We start from the raw sequence: 21,008 nt of genomic DNA, 5'->3' as shown, positions 1-21,008 counted from the left end.
TTTGTGTTTTGTGCCTGTATAAGAGAGAGCGAGAGAGAATGTCCGTACACCCTTTTTTGTTTCTTATTTTTCGTGTTTTCAACCAATGATTAAGTACAACATTTTCTTCTCACCGCGTTTTTTTTCTTCGTGGTTTTGGTTTTTCATTTCTTTTTCTTCTTTCAAATATTAAAACTAGGAAAAAAAAGCACACACGTCAATGTCACTTTCACGTGATATATTCAACGTTTTAATTCATTACTTCTATGCTCATTTTCACAGGTTAAACGGGTGGAATATACTTGTATGTGTGGGTGAGATAGTCATTATGTGTATATACTTCAATTATTCATTTAAATATAAGTGTGTGTGTGTGTGTGTGTGTGTGTTTACACCGTATCATTTTTTTCTTCTTGGTTTCACATCAATTCATATTAACTAATCCATACACATTTGACTGCTATTTCTGTGTACAATAAATTATTTCGTTCGTGTTTTCCTCGTTTTTTTTTCTCGCATTGTCGCTTCATTACGATCAGGTTTTGGTTTTATAACGTTATCTTATCCTTCGCGTTTAATTTTTCATTATGGGATATTATCGTGTTCTTTTTCTAAATACTTAGCCATATTTATATAGATCTTTTGTGGTTTTTGTTCTTCAGAAGACTTAAAACACTGTTTTTTAAACTCATGTGGTTTGATTTAGATTAATTTACTTATTATTTGAAATGTCTCCGGTTTACATTTTACTTTTATTTTATTAATTTTTTTAATCAAAATTCCATCAAACGCACCCTGTTTGATGTGTTTACATGAGTTTAGTTTTTTTTTCTTTATTGCGATACATTTTATTCGTTTTCACATTATTTTAAAGAGCTCGAGTGTAATTATCATCATTAGTATTAGCATTATTTATGTTCTGTTTCTTTGTTATTTGGTGAGGTTTTACTACCAGGTTTTTTTTTTGGTGAGGTTAATTTGTTTTTAAGAATTGACAAAGTTTTTTGTTTGGTTTTGTTTCTGTTCCGAAAATGAAACGGTTCCAAATGCATGTGGAGCTTTGAGCATTTTATTGATGCAACAATGGCATTCATTTATTTTCAACGAACGAGCACAACAGATGAAAGACGAAATAAATTGTTTTATCGCAGCCAAATGAATCAAATGGCATATAAAACATTGAATGAAATGACGATTTGCAGCCAAGAAATTTTTATTTAAACCACCAGCGTCGGTAGAAGGGGCAAAAACACACAAGCCTCGCCGACGGATGATGAGTGTAAAAGAGAAAGAGCGACCCAAATCGAAATGAATAATCTGTTGCATGTTGTTGAAGCAAAGCAAGCTTGGCGTTGGCCACATTTGCAAAGAGAGAGAGAGAGAGAGAGTGAGAGAGAGAAAAAAAAAGTCGAAAATATCTGCTGATAACTGCAAAATTTATTGTTTCAATTCGTGGCTTTGTGAAACAATCAACAAGTAAACGAAGAGAAAATAGCGAATTATTCGCTTTTGTGGCACTAAATAAAATGCTCATTTCTTGTATATATCACCCAGAGAGTGCCATAAATTTGCTTGGGCAATTTACCCACTCTCATTTTGGTGCGCGTCGCTACTAAATATATGTTTATGTTCGTTGCGACCAACGCACATTAAATTCGTTCTTACAACTCACAAACAAAACAGCAATCAAATCAATTTAATGCTGAGACTGAACCAAAACCTAGGAAGAATGAAGAAAAAAACAGATCATCTCGCGTTTCGCGTCGTATACGTTTTGTTGTTGTTGTTTTCGTGGCGAATGTTATTAACATAATGCTCAAAGCTCACTTTCTCAGTGGTGTGTGCATTGGTATTATCTGCGTTGATTTATCGAAACTGAAACCGAAACCAAATGGGAGAACAAAGAATCAAAAGAGTCATCTATATATATGTTGTGCTATAGCCAAAGACTCGTGCGCTCTCATTCGAACTATAGATGCACCACAATACACGAATCGAAATGGTCAATCGGTTTGCAAATGGTTTTTTTGTTTTGTTTTGTTTTTTTTTGTTTTCTTTTATTGTCAAGTAACGTAATCTATCTTTCGTCAGCCAGCGCACCATCGAGCATTGTGCATTCTATAAAAAAACACAATGGGATCCAAGAATGAAGTATCTAAATATGCAAGTTCATATGTTGTACCTGATTTTAGGATTGGCTGCAGTTTCTCTACTTTCTTTCTTGTTCTTGTTCGACCAATTCGAGAGCATATTTCGAACAGTGCACGCATTGGATTGATACGCTTTGAAGTGGGGCATATCAACGCATTGCACCGGTGCAATGTTCACGCTCATCTGGATTCTCTTCTTTTTTTTTGTCGCACATTTCATTAATTCAAGACTATGTTGTAAGTTATTGTATATAAAAAAAAAGAAGAAGACAAATGCAAAATTTCAATATTTGCCAACTTGCTATAGCTTGGTCCATTTTGGTTTTTGGTATTTATTTTATTCATAATTTGGTTTTGTTTGGTTTAAATGTGAATTGTTTCATAATTTTTTCTTCTTCTTGTAGTTGTTGTTTAATTTTCGTTTTTGTTAGTTTCTTTAAATATTTAGTTGTTGTATGTACAGACAGTATTTTTAATTGCCTAGGATTTACACTCGTTTCGTTTAGGGATTTACAGTTTTTCTTGTTGTTGCTGTTGTATCGTCGCAGGGTGTGTGAGTGTGTATGAGTGTAAGTGGAATAAACAATTTACATCATTTCAGATAATTCTATGTTTTTTTTCGCTGTGTATATTTACTTTACGGTTTGTTTCGTCTTTTTTTTAGTCTTACTAATCGTTTTGTTTACAAGTGGCCTGTGTGAGTGTCTGTTCGTGTCCGTTTGTGTATTTCTTTTTATAATTGCTTGATGTCCTCGTTTATTTCTTCTCAAGCTTTTTTTCATTTGATTTTTAAAAATGTTGCATGCTCCAAATACGGAATCTGGGGATCGTTTTGTTTTTCTTTTCCATTTTTTTCTTTGTAGCCTCAATGGAACGAGATGAGAGTTCACCTCCCCATACCGAATGTGTGTGTGTGTGTGTTTTTTTTCCCTATTTAGCTTTTATGTTGTTAGAAGATACCCTGTTAAATATTCATCTTTTGTTTTACTTTATTTTAATATGAATGTGTGCATGTTCATTTTATCTTTATTTATCTTTTGGTTGGTTGCGTGGTTTTGATCGTGGTTAGCATAGATTTTTTTTATTTTCTGTTTAAACTCTTTTTTTTGTTGGTTTGGTAAAAAATGTCAAGCAACGACGGCAATGGTCTAGAATCTAACAAAGCATATTTTTTTTACTTTTTGTTGTTGTTGTTGTTATTTATAAATACGAAAAAAAAATCTGTTACAAAATGCTGTCTATAGAAATGATGCGCTGAGACGATGATGCCTCGGCTGATGAGAATGTGTTTTGCAACTTTGTATGCCTTTTTTTGTTTATTTAGATCAAATGTATATGCTTTTGGGGTTGGTTTAAATCTTCTCTATTCAATTGGTATGTAGGCTTATACTGGCATAAGAAAACGCATAAATTCTCTGTGATTTTTTTTTTTAAATTTCTTTGCTTTTCGACCATTCATTTGTATTTGTTTGTTTGTTTTTTTCTTCGTTATAATATTGTGGAGAAAACACGTGTAAAATGCGGTTCATTCTACTAATAAATGCTATTGCTTGATGTTGCTTGGCCATCGCATTTCTGGGTGATTACTGATTTGCGTGGCTTTTCGTTAAATAGACTTGCTTTTAAATACATGCCAAAAGCGATTCGCCTTTTGATTTCGATCAAATGACCGATTGAGCTCAAATTTCGAGCCTCGAAAATTTTATTCTCATGAGTTTCAATTGAATTGATTTTTCAAGTCTGTATAGCATGTTCAATGCGGTGCTAATCTGATCGAAATTTCAAAAAGCGAGCTTTTGTCCTCCTTCCGAATGCGATTTACTATTTTAATGAGGAATACATCGAAAGAAATCTATTGAATGACAATAATAAGTTGTGTCAAACAAAAAATCATTAAATTGTACGTACAATGGACTACGATAACGGAACGCAGATATGGGGTAATGAAGGTTCTTCAATTCGTTGTAACGAAGAACAAACTGGTAATCATCTGATTTCTATATCATTTTCTTTGGCAACCAACTTGAAATGCAAAAAGGTGCACGCCATTTGTGTTGTCCCTTAAAAAATGCCAAAATAGTACCGTCGTACCAGTTTATTTTAAAAGCGATTCAATTGCAATCATCAATGAAAATGTTGCATTTGAATATTCTAAATTGAATGTGAGACGAACGAAAAGGAAAAAAAACTAGTAAAACTATGCGAAAATGAGAGACAAAAAGCTTTGAATTAAATCGAAACATTAGTAAATGTCTGGTTTTATGTTGCTTTAGCTTTGAAAATGATGAGCTTAGAAGTTAGCTATCTAACTCAAATCAACACGAAAGCAAAGTGTCTATGTGTTTGTGATGGTGTGTGCTTGCTTGTTTGTTTGTAATTCAAAACCGATCTTGTGCACGTTGTTGCACTTAGAATTGTTGCAATGATTTTCATGCTTAAGTGTGTGTCTATGCAAAACGTGTAACGGAAAACGTTTTTCCAACAACGCTCCTCTACGGATGAACAGCAGTTTTCTTTGCTAATATATCAAATCGAAAAGATGTATGATTTGATAGATAAATGGCTCATATATATATATATATATATATGTGTGTGTTGTAAAGAAACAAACTCGATGAATTCCTGAATATCCATTTCTTGTTTGCAAATTTGCTCTCTAAGTGGAAATATAACGCAAACGAAAACATTGCAAATACATATTATGCAAATATGCTGTTGTTTATTTGGAGGAGGTTCGGGTGTAACAACACACTGATTTTACTTTTTTTTTTGGTTTTCAAAGAAGAAAATATAATTGTAACATTCATTTGGTTCTCATTCTCTCTGTAACGGCCCTCTGTTCACATTTCAAAATGTGCTAATCCATATCCGTGTGTGAGTGTGTTTTGTTGCTTCAATTTGGATTGGATTTGCGCTCGTTCTAACGTTTTCCCTCGTATTTTCATAATAATTTATTTATTTTTTTTTTTTTAGTTTTTTCTTTTTTGGTTGGTTGTGGATTGTGTGCGGGTAGGCATATGAATATGTGCTATGTTATCCCGTTTCGATTCATTTTATATAATCATGTATGTATACTCATATATTTTATATATAGGTTAATTGATGTAGAATATTTTTTTTTATTCAATATTTTTTTTTGTTCATATTAATTTATTTAATGTAAGTTGTTTATTTGCAGCGCAATTTATTGCAGCCGATTTTTGATTGCAGTTGAAAATATATTTATTATTTTATTTATTTATTTTAATATCTATATAGAGTTTTTTTTGTCTGTTTGTGTTCGTTTACTGTGCCTTGTATAAATGTGTGTGTGTGTGAAGTGAATATATGTTTTGTTTGTTTGTTGTTATGTTTTTTTTCTCTTTCTCAGTAGAGTTTCCTCTTTCTATTTTTATTTCCACATAACTTCCTTCATTTGTTCTCTGATATAAAGTTATACTTTGCCTGTTTGTTGTTGTGTGTGTGTTTTTTCTCATTTATTACTTCTTTTAAGATGATTTCTTATGTTTTGGTTTTATTCCTCAATCAGACAACATTAATTTGGTTTAGATGTGCCTTGCATGGGGATCAATTCAATGATAGCCGTTGGTGAAAGCAGCTTGTATTAGCGGACCCTGAATAGAGAAAAAAAATAACAAATGCACAGTGAATTAAATGAAACAAATTTAATGCGATTATAAATGAAATTTTGAGCTTTTATTTTAAATGGAAACAAATGTGAAAAATGGCCACTGCAGTTGGAAGATGCAAGTATTTTCATGATAAAATGAACGCCATTTGAAATTGTTTAAAAAGCATAAAATTAGGTAATCATAATTGAGCAATTATTACATTGTAACACCCGCCAATTGCTTTTTTTCGTCGTTTTTTTTTTCGTCTAACTAAGAACTATTTTATGAATTTGTGTGCGCAGGTTTTGGAATGCAAATAAGCGTTTTTCTGCATTGTTGAAAAAAATATTTCGAAAATTGAAAATTGTCGGAATCGGATTGTCGTTATGTAAGTGTCATGTGATATATCAATTTTGCATGAATGAAACTGAAATCATGGTGGAATGGTAAAAGTGCACAGTGCATAAAAATTGACACACGACACAAAAAAAATATGAACGAACGAACATAACAACACCAACAATGACACACACAGAAAAAAATGTTACCAAATGAAAATGACATTGACAGGGAACATGAACTCAAACACGAACGAATCAAAGTGCGACGGTGCTTGTTTGGCGCACCGCGCTCGTTCAACCGCCCCGACAAAATCGACAATTTCGCAAATTAATATTGAGCGCGAACGGAAGATGATTGACGGAAATGACGTGCTTGAATTTGTATTGGATGATCGCCCGCGCACCGATTTATTTTTGGTATCTTTTGGTGTGTGCGTGCATATTTAATGACTCATCGAATCGGCAACGCTATTGTGTCAGTTAATGCATTTACATCCGAATCCGAATAATACATTTGCTAACGATTGCACAATTAATTTTGCATACAGTTGCAATTATTTTTAGATTTTCATTTGTTCATTTTTGGCGGCGAACACTCGGTGTCACATGCCACCTCCTCCACTTCTACTGGGCGCATCACTTGCAAATGGGATGCATTGTGTTTCGACCATCACGCCGAAATGACTATTTTAATCAGAATTATTGTAATCCTGATAGCGGTTAAATTAACCATTGTATAAGTAATATTCATCTCATCATTATCTGTTTGGGTGTCGTTTTTAATCGTCAATTTGCATTCAATGACGCGACTAAGCATCAGCATTCCATGGACTGAATGTTGTCATTCGAATGTTCAATTTAAATGATGCCCAAACAATATATATCATTGCCAAAATGAATGAACGAATTAAAATTGAAATGAAAAAAAAAGAAGAAGAAAAAAGCGCACACACGACAAAACGTGTGTGACAGTTGAATGGGAGGATGAGCGTTTGATAGAATGAACTTACAGGACTGTAATTCAATGGTGCCCGACTCACTGCAATGGCCGGGAATCCGGATGGTTGTGGGCTCGCCGCTTGCACATATCCTACGCTATCGGCTGCACTCGAACTGTACATATCAATTGTTGGTCCTGGTGAATTGGTTGCTGGAAATCCGCCTCTTGTTGTAGTTGTATGCGGTGACGCTGGTGGCCCATAACCTTGTGCTGCTGCAGCAGCCGCTTGATAATTATTCATGACTGCATGGCGGGCAACAGGAATCGAAAAAAGAACACCGTTTGGAAGAGAAAAAGAGGAAGAGAGAGAAAAATACCGAGAGGAAAACATTAATATCCAGTGCATATGTGTTGATAAAATAAAATATAATTGATTTTATTCGATATACACATTGTTTTTATTTTTCGTTTGGTTCAGTTGGCTTAGAGAGATACAGAACACGCGAAAAGTTTGGAGTTCACAGTGGATTTTATGAGATTTGCGTTAAACCATAAGACGAGAGACTGTTATGAAAAGAGCAAACACAGCGAAACACAGATGAAATGCACCCGATTTCTGTATTTGCTGCGTATGCGTTGATTTTGGTGCGGAGGGATTTCGATACGGAAATTTGGCCAAGGATTTGTCGAATCAACGAATCACAACACAATCAATCAATGCGAAATGAGGGTGATGAGGGCGAGACAGAAAGAACAAGAGAGAGAGAGAGAGAGAGAGAGAGAGAGAGAGAGAGAGAGAGAGAGAGAGAGTTTGGCTTCGGTCGCAATCGATCCGATTCGACATGAGCATGCCATCGCTAAGCAAATAAGTGGAATAATGATAGAAGGCTCCATGTGTGGGGATGCTGTGTGTGAGTGTTGTTAGTCTTAAACATAAATGAAGGCCTCACCTGAAAGTGCTTGTGTTAGAAGTGGTGTATTGTTGTTTGGTGTTAGCTGGCCGTTTGTCAAGTCAACTGTAAAAAATATACATTAAATGAATTAATCGATTAGCTGATGTGGGATGGATCTGTTTTGGCCGTTATAATTTTGTTCTGTTTTTGTTTTATCTCATTGGTTGTTGTTAGATAACGATATACCACCAATTGGGTTGATTGAATCAAATTTTCATATTTTGAATTGTTTGGATATGCGTTCTTGTTAGTTTTTTTTTTTTTTTTTTTCTTTCAAAAGCCAATTTTGTGGTAGCAATTATGAGTGTTATCTATATGATATGAAATCAGCATGTAAAAGTGTATAAAATTTGAATGAATCGGTGCGCGCACAGTCACACGAAAATTGTAACCAATTTTTGTGAAATCATAACATGCATTTTTTAAGAGTTTTCATTTGGATATAAGTTCGTTTTTAGGGTAGGTAATGTGTTGTTTTTTTTTCGGAATTTGATCGCCAATTAAGCAGAGAGTTTATGTGTTTCTCATCAAAAATGCAATTAGTTATCAGATGTGTGTGATTGGTAATGCTGGCACAATCGATTCAAACATCATAAAATCAATTAAAATAACGTGATACAATTTATTTATATGTGTTCTTTTTTCTGTTGTCGGTTAAGAATGATTAAGCACAATTTAAAACAAAATATATGATTCATCGGAAACTAAATGATGTATATGAAAAAAAATGGAATTTACGCATATTAACATGTATGCAATGCACAGCGAGCTCGTTAGTGAAACGTTAATATAATAAACCTAGTCAACGTACTTGATGTGTGTGTGTGCTTTTTTTTAAAAGAATAAATGAGCTAATGATTTTGTTCTGTATATGTTTGTGTGGAAAATTGTATGATTGTTTAACTTTGTTTTATTGTTTAAATGTTTTTTTTTCGAAATGGCTAGAAAAAGCGAACAATTCTATGATTTGAAGCATTGAGCATCGAATATATTCGCAAATCGAGAGCGGTTATTTGTGAATTGTGTGACCGAAAATCTGTGAAAAATAGTATACACATGCAAACATGCATCGATTCATTTTTATTACACCCATTTTGCAGTTTATCCCAAAATGTCGATGCCATCATATCTTTAAAGTCTCCGCCGACCGACCGACCGACCGACCGACCGACCAATGGCCACCAACAACAAAATCAGTGCCAACATGGAAATGGAATTTCAATTGAACAATCAACACCGATATGCTTGCTAGTGAGCCTCATTCCTCCTGCCACCAATGCTGCGTTCAATGTTCAAGTAAATTTCGATGTTTATTTTGGCCAGTAAGCAGATGAACACACCAACCAGCCTTGTACACACATCGTGTGTGTGTGCAGTAACCAAAATGTTGTTGAACAATTTTCGATGGTAAAAATATTTGCAACATTCATACAGCTCGACTCTCTGTCGCACGTTTTCATTTGCTTAAAATGATAATAACATGACATACATTTCGAAATCGGAAATATTCTCTATCGTTGGCTCCATCCGTATGCGCATATATTATGTGCTTAAATGTATGACTGAAAGCGATAAGAGTCACAATAGCCAAACTACCGTGCAAAATTGGTAAATACTCTATGCCCATTTCGAAATGGAACTAACACACAATTTCTCGACAGGTTTTTTTTGCTCATTTCCATGTGTGTGTGTGTGTGGGTTTGCTATTTTTTTTCCTCATCGTTATTTCTCGATTTAATTTTTCCAAAAATATTTCCACTGGACTGAAAATTGATAGTAGTCGAAATCTGTGGGCTTCCAAGCCAGATCCTGTCATGCTATTAATATAATTTCGGCTTAAAAATATTGTCAAGGTTACGACACCAACGCCATCATCCACCGTACATAGGCATTGGCATTTCATTGCAAAAATTATAATCCTCGGCCCCATTGACCAGCACCTCCGGCACCAGCACACATTTGCTAACGAAACGTATCGGTTCCGCTTTGCTTAGTTTGGCTTGGTTTTGGCTTGGTTTTGGCTTGACTACACATCATCATGTGCGATAACGGTAAAAGATACAAGTATTTGTCCGAAAATTTAATACGCCTCGCATATAAATTCACCTTAAACAACCGAACATTTGCAAGCCGAAATTGAATATATTAAGCAGACATTAACCCAGTTGTAAGTGAGCGAACGAGAGAAAGAGACGCTCTCGATGGCTATGCAAGAGAAGGGCAATGGGGGATGGTGAGAGTGGAGTTTGATATCCAAAATGGCTAGGAAAGAATAAAATGTCATTGGAAATGGTTAAGTGTACGGTCGAGCCAATTAAAATGAAGAAAAATAATAAAATCAGCATAAAACTAAAAATCCCTTTTCCGGCCACCACTTCAATATAAGACGAAAACACGCACATTTTCCTCTCGCTCTCGTTTTTTCACACAATATATATGCATAGATTAAATGACACTAGCTCATAAATTGTGACTACTACATCGTCGTCGTAATCACGCACATACATTTGCAAACGGACGCTCGCTCTCTCTCGCTCTCTGTTCCATTGCTTGATACATTTTGGTTCTTCGCTTCTTCTTTTTTTTTGGTTAATTCACAAAGTCATTAGTGACGAAAATTTCTTCGAAAATAACCAGTTGGTACTAAAGTGGGCTTCCGAAACGTTGTCGTCCGGCCCATCACCTTCGTATTCAAATCATAATTTACGTAGGAAAAAAGTACGAACGATGAAAAATAAATTACGATTCAAACGATAATCAAAATGCGCGAAGGAAACAAAAAATAACATGAGCAGAACGAAACCAGAGCATAAGACTCAGTATTCAATGTGTTTGATGTTATCGGTGGTTACATTTTCGTAACAAAATGATTTGATATGCTTCGCTCACTCATTGATGTTTTCGAGGGTTTTTTTTGCGCCAAAATGTGAAATACATGTATTTTAATGAGTATGCAAATTGTTTTCCATTTTCAATATATTCCCCTCAGAGGCTTTTTTCCTCTCGCTCCATGCACACTCACACGCCAAAGGAACGGCGAGAAAGAGAGAGAGAGAGAGAAATGTGTTTTATTTAGCAGTTTATTTGATAATACTTTCGTGTTGCGGATTATGTTCAATCATTTTTAGCCGCGCCTTATTCACGCTTCTCTCAAACCGTATTAAAAGATTGTTCGCTATCAATGTACGGCATTGATACGGTTTTAATTGGCTGTATGCATCGATATTCGTGGAACGAGGCAATAAAAAGTTCTTCGTCGCTGTGAAAATGTGTCAAATCTTGAAGACACCATTTTATGGTGTTTATTGTTAAAATGCTAAAAATCTGTGCAAATACCACCGAAGCTGTGTGCACGCTCATGTTTTGCGTTGGTTGCATTCGGCTTATTTTATTTGCGATGTTGCGAATATGGCACACATTCCGATATTTTTGGCATACACAATACGCATCCATCGTTTGGTGGTGAGGCAGCCTCTTTAAACGCATTATATGCTTAAGCTCATTTAAAATACACTGTGATACGTCATTTATTCAAAATAATTGAAGAGAGACCAAAGTGTTTTTCTTCCAAGGATTTTCGTCGATTCGCAATTTTTCATTTTCGCTTCTTTTCACGTGTTTATTTATTTGCAGTTGTTGAGCGGTTTAATTTTGAATTTTAAGTACATCCTTCGAAATGATTAAGTTGATGATCAGTTTTTTTTTTATTTCTACTTTGTACATCATTCTGTCTGTTTCTTCTTTTCCATTGCGCTCCGCTCCTCGTCAAACACAATGAAGTAAGATAAATTGTTGAAATGTTCGGTACGAATGAAAAAGTTGTCGAAATCGCTTGGATAACGCGCCATAGTTAAGCATATTGTTGAATAATGTTGATAATAACGTTGACGACAACACAGCCAATAATGAAAGTCAGCAACAACAATTGCAGCACACGCTTCAAAACCACCAATCGTAACGAAACATCAAACTAAAACTAAGAATTTGTCAACGGTGGAGACATTATTAATCGGAATAGTGATGGTAATGGTGAACAGTCGAGCGAGCGAACGAACAAGCGGGTAGCCGACCGATAGAATGGAAATAACAATCGTTTGAGAACGACGACGACAACGACCAAACAGACTTGAAACATGCCAAACTTTGTCTTCCGCCCATCCGAGAAACAGAGACGAGTGTGATGTGAACGAGAGACTTTCGTTTGTTGTGTGATCGGTGGCTGTGTCTCCTTCTGTGTGCCGTGCGCTCCTTCTTTCTTTTATTCATCGACAAGTGTATTTGTTTGTGCTGTTAAAATATATTTTATATATGAGAAGAAATTGATAAAGACTTGTGGCGCCGTGAAACTTTTCGAGCGTTTCTATCAAGCATCTTGCTCCTGCTTACATTTCCAATTCAGTGGCGGTGGCGATGGCGGCAGCGGTGATGCTTGTGCCCAAACCCCCAAGTATTATTGTTGTTCTTTTTTCCCTTCGCATTCTTTGTACGTTTTCGATTTTTCTCTCTCTTACTCACTCACTCTCTTTCACTATTTCTGTGTTATTTTTTTTTTGTTTTTGTTCTCCATCCAACAAATTTATTTTTATTTCAGCTTTTCACTTTGGGTATTATATTTGCCTGTTCAATCTAATGTGAACGAAAAATTTTCTTTCATTTCCTCTTTTCTTGTTTGTCGTGTAATGCTTCGACCATATTACGACATGCAGGCGAGCGCGAACAAGCAAGCGAAAGAGATAGAAGAAAAAAGGTTGAGAGAGAGAGAGAGAGAGTGAAAAGGAGAGCGAGCGCGCACATTACACACTAAAATCACCACCATCATTCCCATAGGATGAGGGTGCGATGAAGAGAGAAAGAGAGCGAGTTCACTTATGTTTGCGTAACGTTAAATCGTCATCATGGCCAAAATATTTTCAAGTACATAAATACCGTTCGTAACATCCACTTTGATATTATGTGTATGAGTGTGGCGTGCTTTCTACGGGAGCGAGAAAGCAACAGCAACAAGCGAGAAAAACAGCACATGAACCCGTTTTGCAAATCGAAAAGTGCACACCGATCGGTTTTATATGTTCCAATAAATTTATCGATGTATAAATGCACGATATGTACAATGTTTGCGCAAGAACCATTGAGACAGAATACATTATTCACCATTGGATACGGTGGAGGCAATGGAATGGTCTTGCTATACATATACACACACACAAAACATGAAGTAAAAATAAAAATTTCATTTCGATATTATTTTCGGTGTGTAGTTTCTTCTTCTACTTCTCTTTCCTTCATCGTCGTCATCGTCGTAGTGTTCTTCAATTCACTTTGGTTTCTTCTTTCGCATTATCCAAAACGCTATGTTTTGTGTAACCGATCATTTCCTCTTTTTATTTGCGAATAAATCATACACATACCTAAGCATGTCGAGTAAAAGATAGTGTGAGCAATAACAGAAAAAGAAGAAGCACATTGTGCTAACATTTTATGTGTGTGCACACATAAAGCCGTGCAAACGGACGGAAAGATCGACGGATAAAAGTTTGTCGCCACCACCACTGCCGCCACCACAGCACATTGAGTGCAATCAACAAAGCGTTTGACATCTTTCGATTGCGAATATAATATTTCTGTTTCAATGAACAGTGAAACGGCACCACACTAACGCACAGACACACAAACACACACACATGACACTTTCGTCATTAGAATTTGTGCGTCTTCTTTACATCATTTGCTGTCATCGACCGAACTCTGGTCGATGACGCAGCTAAGTCAATAGACTGATCGAATATCGGAGCGGAATGTGTTGCGTATGTGTATCTTTCTGTGGGTTTTTTTAGCTGATTTTTCTTTAGTTTTTTTTTTCTTCTATCAATTGATGAAGCCAAGTATGCTTTGCCTGTCAAATTGAAACCTTAAAAATAACACCAAGCGTAAAAATGTGGACAGAGAGAGAATGCGAAAGAGAGAAAGAAGGAGTGAAGGAGGGGGATGATGGCAGAGAGAGAGTGAGAAAGTATAACAGAAAAAAAGAGAATCAACAACGTTCAAGAAAGCCAAGAGATGATTTGAGCAACGCTAACAAAAGGAGCGAGAGGAGAAAAAAAAACGCGCAACCAAATATGAAAACAACAACACCAAACAATTTCACCAGAAATATAAATATTGAATTTAGTGAATGAAAGCGAACGCAGTCGCTTCGCATTCGATAAGCGATGAATAAACACATTTACTAATTTTTCTTAAATTTATGGCGTCAATGGTTTTATTTTCGCTTCACAGCTTTTAGCTTGTTCTTCTCTTTTTTTTGCTTGTTCTTCTCTTACGTTCTTCGTTTGTTTTTCGTTTCTCTTGGACGGAGTGATTCACACAGCGAGACCAAACTGCACATTCAATGAAATTCACGGCAACTGTGCTTTTAACCAGCGATGAAACACTTTCAACTATTTCAAATTTCCACTTGGCTTGCGGATTATAAACTTTTGACAAACTATTTTTTTTCGGTTCGACCGAGACAGAGCTGCAAGCAATCGAAAAGCTTTTCAAACTGCGATTTTAACTCATTTTTCCCCTTCGGAAATTTACACTTTGCGTCGATTGAAATTGAATTTCATTCGGATTGTCACATATCAAAATGGGATTTATATGTCTAACTATATTTTGAAAACCCATTTGACTGAAAGAAAAACTCGTCGATTTTTTTTCTGGCGAACAATTTATCACTTTCTATATATCTGTACATTGAGAGCAACTCTAAATTATACTGGTAATGATCATTATAACTTCCTCATTAACTTGAAAACATTAAATCTGCATCACTACTATATATGTTCATTTTGAGCAATGCTTGGATTATTTTATAAACAAATATTTGAACTATCTATTTTTCTGTTGATGGTATGAAACTTAGAGACCACTCTCATTTGCCCGCACGCCAATTTCATTGAACCTCGCTACCGAGCAGCCATTGAAAAACTACTGAATTTGCAACATTTCCACCATAATTGCATGGTAAGACAATGCATTTTGAACTTAAGACGAATAAAAAAACCCGATCGAGCTTTTTCTAATTACAAAAGTTCAGTAGCTTTGCAATTGTTTGCTGCAGCAAGTGAATGGAAATTGCATGCAGGCAAAAGAAGAATTAAATCTTTTACTAAATCTATATGTCTTTGGAATATTAAAGCGAGAATATATATTTAAAAGAAATGAATGTGATTATAGTCGGTTATATATATCACTATTCTAGAATCATTGGACAAAGATGTCTAGCGATGTGACTGAATTTTGTCTCTAAATAAATCAGAGTCTATCTCATATTTTTCATGATCTTACATTAAGATTGATTGAGAACGGAAAAATAGACTCGCGTCAAAAGTTATTCGATCATTTCAACTAAATCGATTTGATTAAATAAATTCTAAAAGAAAACGTTTTAAATGTGATAAATCTAAATTTGATTTAAAAAAAAAAACATATCTTGGTTAGGCTATGGATATATAATATGAGAGCGAACGAAATTTTCTATACTGCATGAGTATAAATTTGGTGTGTTTAATGGTATTACGTTAATTGTTGGTTAAAAACGGGCAAAAGTTGTTTTAATTGTGAATTTACTTCCCTTCAATAATCGTGTTCGATTTCGATTTTGCGGAGCCCATTTGGCTACGAGTTACATTTCAGGGTAGGCGCCTGTGTGTGATAAGTGATTCGTTGAAGTGTTCCTGATGAGTGTCAGTGTGTGTTCGTGTTCAAGAGCGAAGTAGACACGAAATTGTATGTTTTTGCTGTGTGTTTGTATGTTATCAACTCGGAAAAGAGTGTTTTATGTACTTGTGTGTGTTATCCCTGATTAAATTGGGACAATGCATGTCAATTATTAACAGAAAATAGAGTGATAAATAATACTATATGTAGCCTGTTCATGTTTTGTGTGCCCACCGAACCTCTCTTTAAACCAATGAAATGTTTCCAAATTCCCTTCAATATCATATGAATGGTTTGGAACGAAAATGTAATACAGAAAAGTTGAGCAGAAAAATGTCAAATGAAAAGGGATAGCTATATAGTTTACTATACAGTTTACTATAAAGCTATCCCTTTTCCGCTCATTCGTCATCGACATTTTTCCGCTCAACTTTTCTGTATTACATTTTCGCTCCAAACCATTCATATACAGAATGTGCGTCGTCCAGAAGAAATCATCTCACATTTAATCTCCGCCTTCAATTAGGTTTTGGTTTTTAAGCACGCGAACATGCGAATTAAACGTAAATGACTATGATAATTCACCATAATGCATAAATATTATTTGTTCAAGTTCTTCTTTTGTGTCCAGTATTTGATGTTTTATTCCATTAAATTAATAACATTTCCATAATATAACTGCACAAGACAAAAGATTATGATAATAATACATACATAGTTGTTGTTGTTTTTTTGTTCGTCTTTTAAATTGTGTTCAGATGAACAACATAATTGATAAGAGAGACTCTAAATATGATGAGAGCTAATTTGCTTATACGGATTCCATATTCATTTGATACCATGTTATGTCTTTTGAAATTCAATATCTCCCATTCAAATTGATTGAATTAGTTGGTGTGTATGTGTGTTTTTGGCTACGCTAATTTCTATGTGGAAGATTAGGGGGTGGGAGTGGGGAGGTTTTGATTGAATACTTTTGAGACGAGCTTTAACCCTCTAATGCTCAAAGAGAATTTTTATTCGTCAATGTTTTCTCTTTATTTTTGTCTTTGGCAATATTTGTCTATGTAGTCTAATTGTAAAGTTATAAACAAAAATGTGTGCAAAAACAAAAATTTGACAAAATAAATTATTCGAACTCGAAACTAGACACATTTCTGACACTTTTAAACAATGGATTTGATTGTTCTCTGATTTATGTCAATCGCATTTCCTGACTGAACCATGAGGAATCTAGGATTATGAATATTTTTTTAAATATCCATGGCCAAAAATTAACCAAGTACCAGTACTTCCAGCCCTGGGAAAAATTAATGCATTAGAGGGTTAAATACGGATAGACATATCGCTATATAGAGATAGATAGGTAGAGAGAGATAATGTAATGCCTGTCAATTGATTGAGTTAATACATTGGTAAATACACTCTATGCTAAACATCTAACATTTTCTCTTTCATAAGTAGTTTCATTTTGTTCCACTAATTTATCGCAAAATGTTTTCAACGCCTGACATTTTCCTATATTTTGAATCTACATTTTTATATGATGGTTTTTATACGCGAATGACAAACAACAAATTCCTATATACTCATTGTGACAATCAAAATGTTGAATAGGTATCTCTCAATTGCTGGCTCATTTTCCAATTTGAATCCTCGATTTCTTACCCTTTTCTTCTCTCTCACACAAATAGCTCTGCTATTGAATCCTGAACATTTCTTGATTTTGAATGCATTCATTGACAATGGTCGAAATTGCTTACGATATAAATAGATAAAACATGTTTAATTGCTAGCGGATTATTGAAATGTTATTTGCTGTCAATAGCTGTTCATTATAAATATTGCAAAGCACATTGATGTTTTTAGCAGGACACGTTTAATTTGGCATAAAATCATTGTGGTATATCGGTTTTTTTTCTGTCTCTGTGTGTGGGGAGCTTTTGAATGGTTGTTATTGTTTTTCATTTCAATATGATTTTCAAATGGAATTGCATCGACTTGATGGGAGGCTATGTTAATACAAGCAAGCCAATATAAATGTGTTTGGTTAATTTTGACTATTTTAATTGTGTTTGTTTATTATTATAATATTTTGTGTGTGTGTGTGTGTGTGTGTGTGTGTAGTGTGTGTTTGTTCGGGCGATCCGCATGTGACTTTGGTCGGCACGCGCGTTTGAAAGCATTTTTTTTTCCTCAAAATTTATTTTGGATGGGGGATGAGAGAGGGTCAGTGCAATAAGTAATTAGCATTTTTCGTGGAATGGGAAGCTGAGTTAAACGTTAAAATGTCCGATTACGTGCGAACGAATGTTTGTTGAGCGTGTTAAGGCAGCAACCAAGGATAATGGTAGATGTGATACTGCTGATGCTGCTGTTGTGCATGTTGTTCGACGCCCGATACCGATATTTCTACTAAATCCACAAAGCGTTAACCCTAATTAAAGTAGGCAAAATGAGGAAGCAGATATAGAGTTTGGGCTAAAGTCGAGAGAGAGAGAGAGACAGTGTGACAGTGGTAAAAGTTATGGTGGTGTGTTTGTATGTGTATGTGTGAGAGTACGTGAAAAAGTGAGTGAGTGAGAGAGAGAGAGAAAGTTTTGTGTTGTTTTTCGAGTATGGTTAGTGTTGATGCAGCTTAACTATTTATTATGATTTTATGAATTTGTATGAAATGGTGAAATGATAATGAGCTCGCAATTTTCCGTAATTTGCATAAATAATACAAGTAATGAGAGAACTATCGGGCGGACAATTTAAAGCTGGCGACACACACTAAATTAAAAGATAGAAACGAAATTCCTTTACGCGCGTATCGCGGTTTTCTGGTCGTTTGCTCTCTCTACTCTCTCATCGCCGTACTTTTCGTGAAGCCCTCTGCCTCGACGGTTTTTCTCTCGCTTAATTCGCGCGGCATAAAATCAACACTGCATGCGACGAAAACGAGTGGATCACATTTTAATTAGCAAATGGAAATGTCACTTGAATTACCAAAATGCACTCGAGCGAAGCAGAACGAGAGAAAAAAAATATCGAGGGTGAGCGAGTGTGTGGGAGACACTGGGAGTGAGTGAGTGAAGAGAAAAAGACAGAGACAGATTGAAAGTATCCGCCGTCAAAAGAGCAAACAGATTTTCCATTGCAACACACACTCATACACACAATTCATGCATTGCGTACGCAATAGCATATTTAATTTATATATTTATTTGCCTTTAGTATTTTTCGCGGCTTTTTTACGTCATTCATTCACACGACGAGATGTCATTTCGCTGCAAGCGTTTTATGTTCGTTTCTCTGATTGCTTGTAGTGCTCTGAATGCCATCGATTTTTTTGTTTCGTTGTTGTTGTTGTTGTTGTTGTTGTTGCCTTTTTTGGGTTTTTGTTTTTTCATCCGCGCTACTTTCGCCCACAAATTATGCATTTGTTCTCGTTTCGCCATTTAAAAATTTAATATGAACTGAAAGCGATTTAAACGATTAAATAGATATAAAAAAAAAACTGCGGAGGGCACTGCACAAGAACAAACGGGCGGTTGAGCGAATGAGCGAGCAAGGGAGATCGATGAAAGGGGCCGCGAAATAGGCGATACCAACGGGGGAAAAAGACAAACAGCGCTGTGGTAAAAGTCCATATGCAATAATAACAACAATCACATAAATATTATGGTTAATTAATTGGCATGGCAAATTGGTTGACATTAAAGCACGTAATTAAAATTTATATTTTTATTTTTATTTTTTCTTCCGTTTTAATGTATGTGAGTGAGTGAATGGGTTTTTGTGTGTGCATGAGTGTGTGCGTGCGTGCGTGTATGTGTGTGTGTTTGATTTTGCACGTGATTTTTTGGTGAGTGCAGCAAATTATTTATATTTATCCGCAGATTGCGTTATTTCATTTCGAATGCTTCATTTCACTCTTTCTCCTTCAATAACAATATGTGCATTGAACATTGAAAAAAAAAGTGCCATACAATCGAAACATACACATACACCAACATCACCACCAGCAGCAGAACAGAAAAAAATCGATGCATTTTAACAAAACACGTTTTCGTGATTGCCATGGTTTATTTTTATTTATTTTTTTTTTTTTCGTTCGCTGCATGAAATTCGACATTATTTTAATTTTCCCTGTTTAACTATTCCAATTTTCGAGGCACAAGAACAAACTTAAATGTGAATGTATGTGAGTGAACATGAACTTATTGATGTGAATGAAAACAACATCGCTTCCATTCGACATCATCTGTCTTCTTTCGCTGCTGTTATTTTTGTGTTTTTGTTTTTGTCGTCCGCATCGTCGTCGTCGTCGTGATTCGTCGATTATAATGTTGTGCACAAAATGATGTATTTCAACACAAACAAAGACATTTATGTATACCGATAGGATAAAGATCACAAATGCAGAGTCGAAGCGGAAAGAGAGAAAAAAACAAGCCAGCAATCACAACAACAAATCATCGAATAATGTATAAAAACCCCCTCATTTCACATGTTTGCGTCATGAAAGACGCTTAACCCAACATTTTTCGCACTCAACACAATGTGCAATATTTTATGAGCAGTGATTTTGATTAGCTTTCAGCTGTTCAACTCAGACAACTGCCACAAAATCAGCTTGATTTTTTCAACAGCAGCAGCAGAAGCCGCTGCCGCCACCGCCCTCAATTCAAAATCTTCATTTGACAGTTGATGATAGACAATAGCAACAACAACAGAGAAAAAAATCCAGCAGAATGCCAACGCGGCGTATATGTGTGTGTTCGTTCATTCCTCCTCCGAAACGAGAGAGAAAAAATAAGTAAATCAAGTCAAATGAATAAAAGAATAGAAGTCACGCTCAAAATAAAACAACGAAAGAAAAAACGTCTGGTGTTTGCCTCCATTTAGCAAAATAACAATGTATTTTATTGGTGCGATGCAAATGTTTATCAATTAAGGTTACGAATAGACAGGAATTAATTGCAATTACATTTAGGCTAGAAGTAACATGAATCGAATCATTATTTTATATTAATCATTTGTATTTTTGTGTCTGTGTGCGAAATTGTTTGTGTCATTCTTTGTCGATTTGTTTCGTTTCGAAAAGAGGAAAACAAATGTGTCCAATTTTAAAATGTAAATAAAATAATCGTAAATGAAAAAAAAAACAATGATTTCAACTTATCGATTTGCAACAACATTGATTAATTTATAGAAATGTAGTTTGAAATCTTCAACGCTTGAGCTTAAAGTGAAAGAGATGTGAAAAAAACTATATTGTATGCGATGCATGGATCCATTTTGTGAATTTCATTACGGGCTTAACATATCAATTTTTATTTTCGTTT

At 35.1% G+C, this 21,008-nt stretch overlaps 1 protein-coding gene across 8 annotated transcripts in view; it reads right to left on the bottom strand.

Annotated features, from left to right (window-relative positions):
- Positions 1-708: 708 nt before the first annotated feature.
- Positions 709-21,008, bottom strand: part of LOC129578623 (RNA-binding protein Musashi homolog Rbp6) — a 380,177-nt gene continuing 359,877 nt past the window's right edge. For 4 of the 8 annotated variants that reach the window (XM_055467451.1, XM_055467452.1, XM_055467453.1 and 1 more), the window contains 3 exons: positions 7,972-8,037; positions 7,092-7,324; positions 709-5,743 (listed from right to left, as the gene is read on the bottom strand). In XM_055467451.1, the coding sequence (XP_055323426.1) occupies positions 5,702-5,743; positions 7,092-7,324; positions 7,972-8,037 (341 nt within the window). In that variant the 3' untranslated portion in view covers positions 709-5,701. Of the gene's footprint in view, positions 5,744-7,091; positions 7,325-7,971; positions 8,038-16,737; positions 18,113-21,008 lie in introns of those variants that run through there. The other 4 variants (XM_055467454.1, XM_055467456.1, XM_055467457.1 and 1 more) reach the window with 2 other exon arrangements.

The sequence above is a fragment of the Sitodiplosis mosellana genome, unplaced genomic scaffold, assembly GCF_009176505.1.
Source record: "Sitodiplosis mosellana isolate CC-2019 unplaced genomic scaffold, AAFC_SMos_1.0 Smas_scaffold_6226, whole genome shotgun sequence".
NCBI classification, from domain to species: Eukaryota; Metazoa; Arthropoda; class Insecta; order Diptera; family Cecidomyiidae; genus Sitodiplosis; species Sitodiplosis mosellana.
The sequence above is the reverse complement of the archived record's forward strand: the minus strand, read 5'-3'. Positions and strand labels throughout refer to the sequence as shown.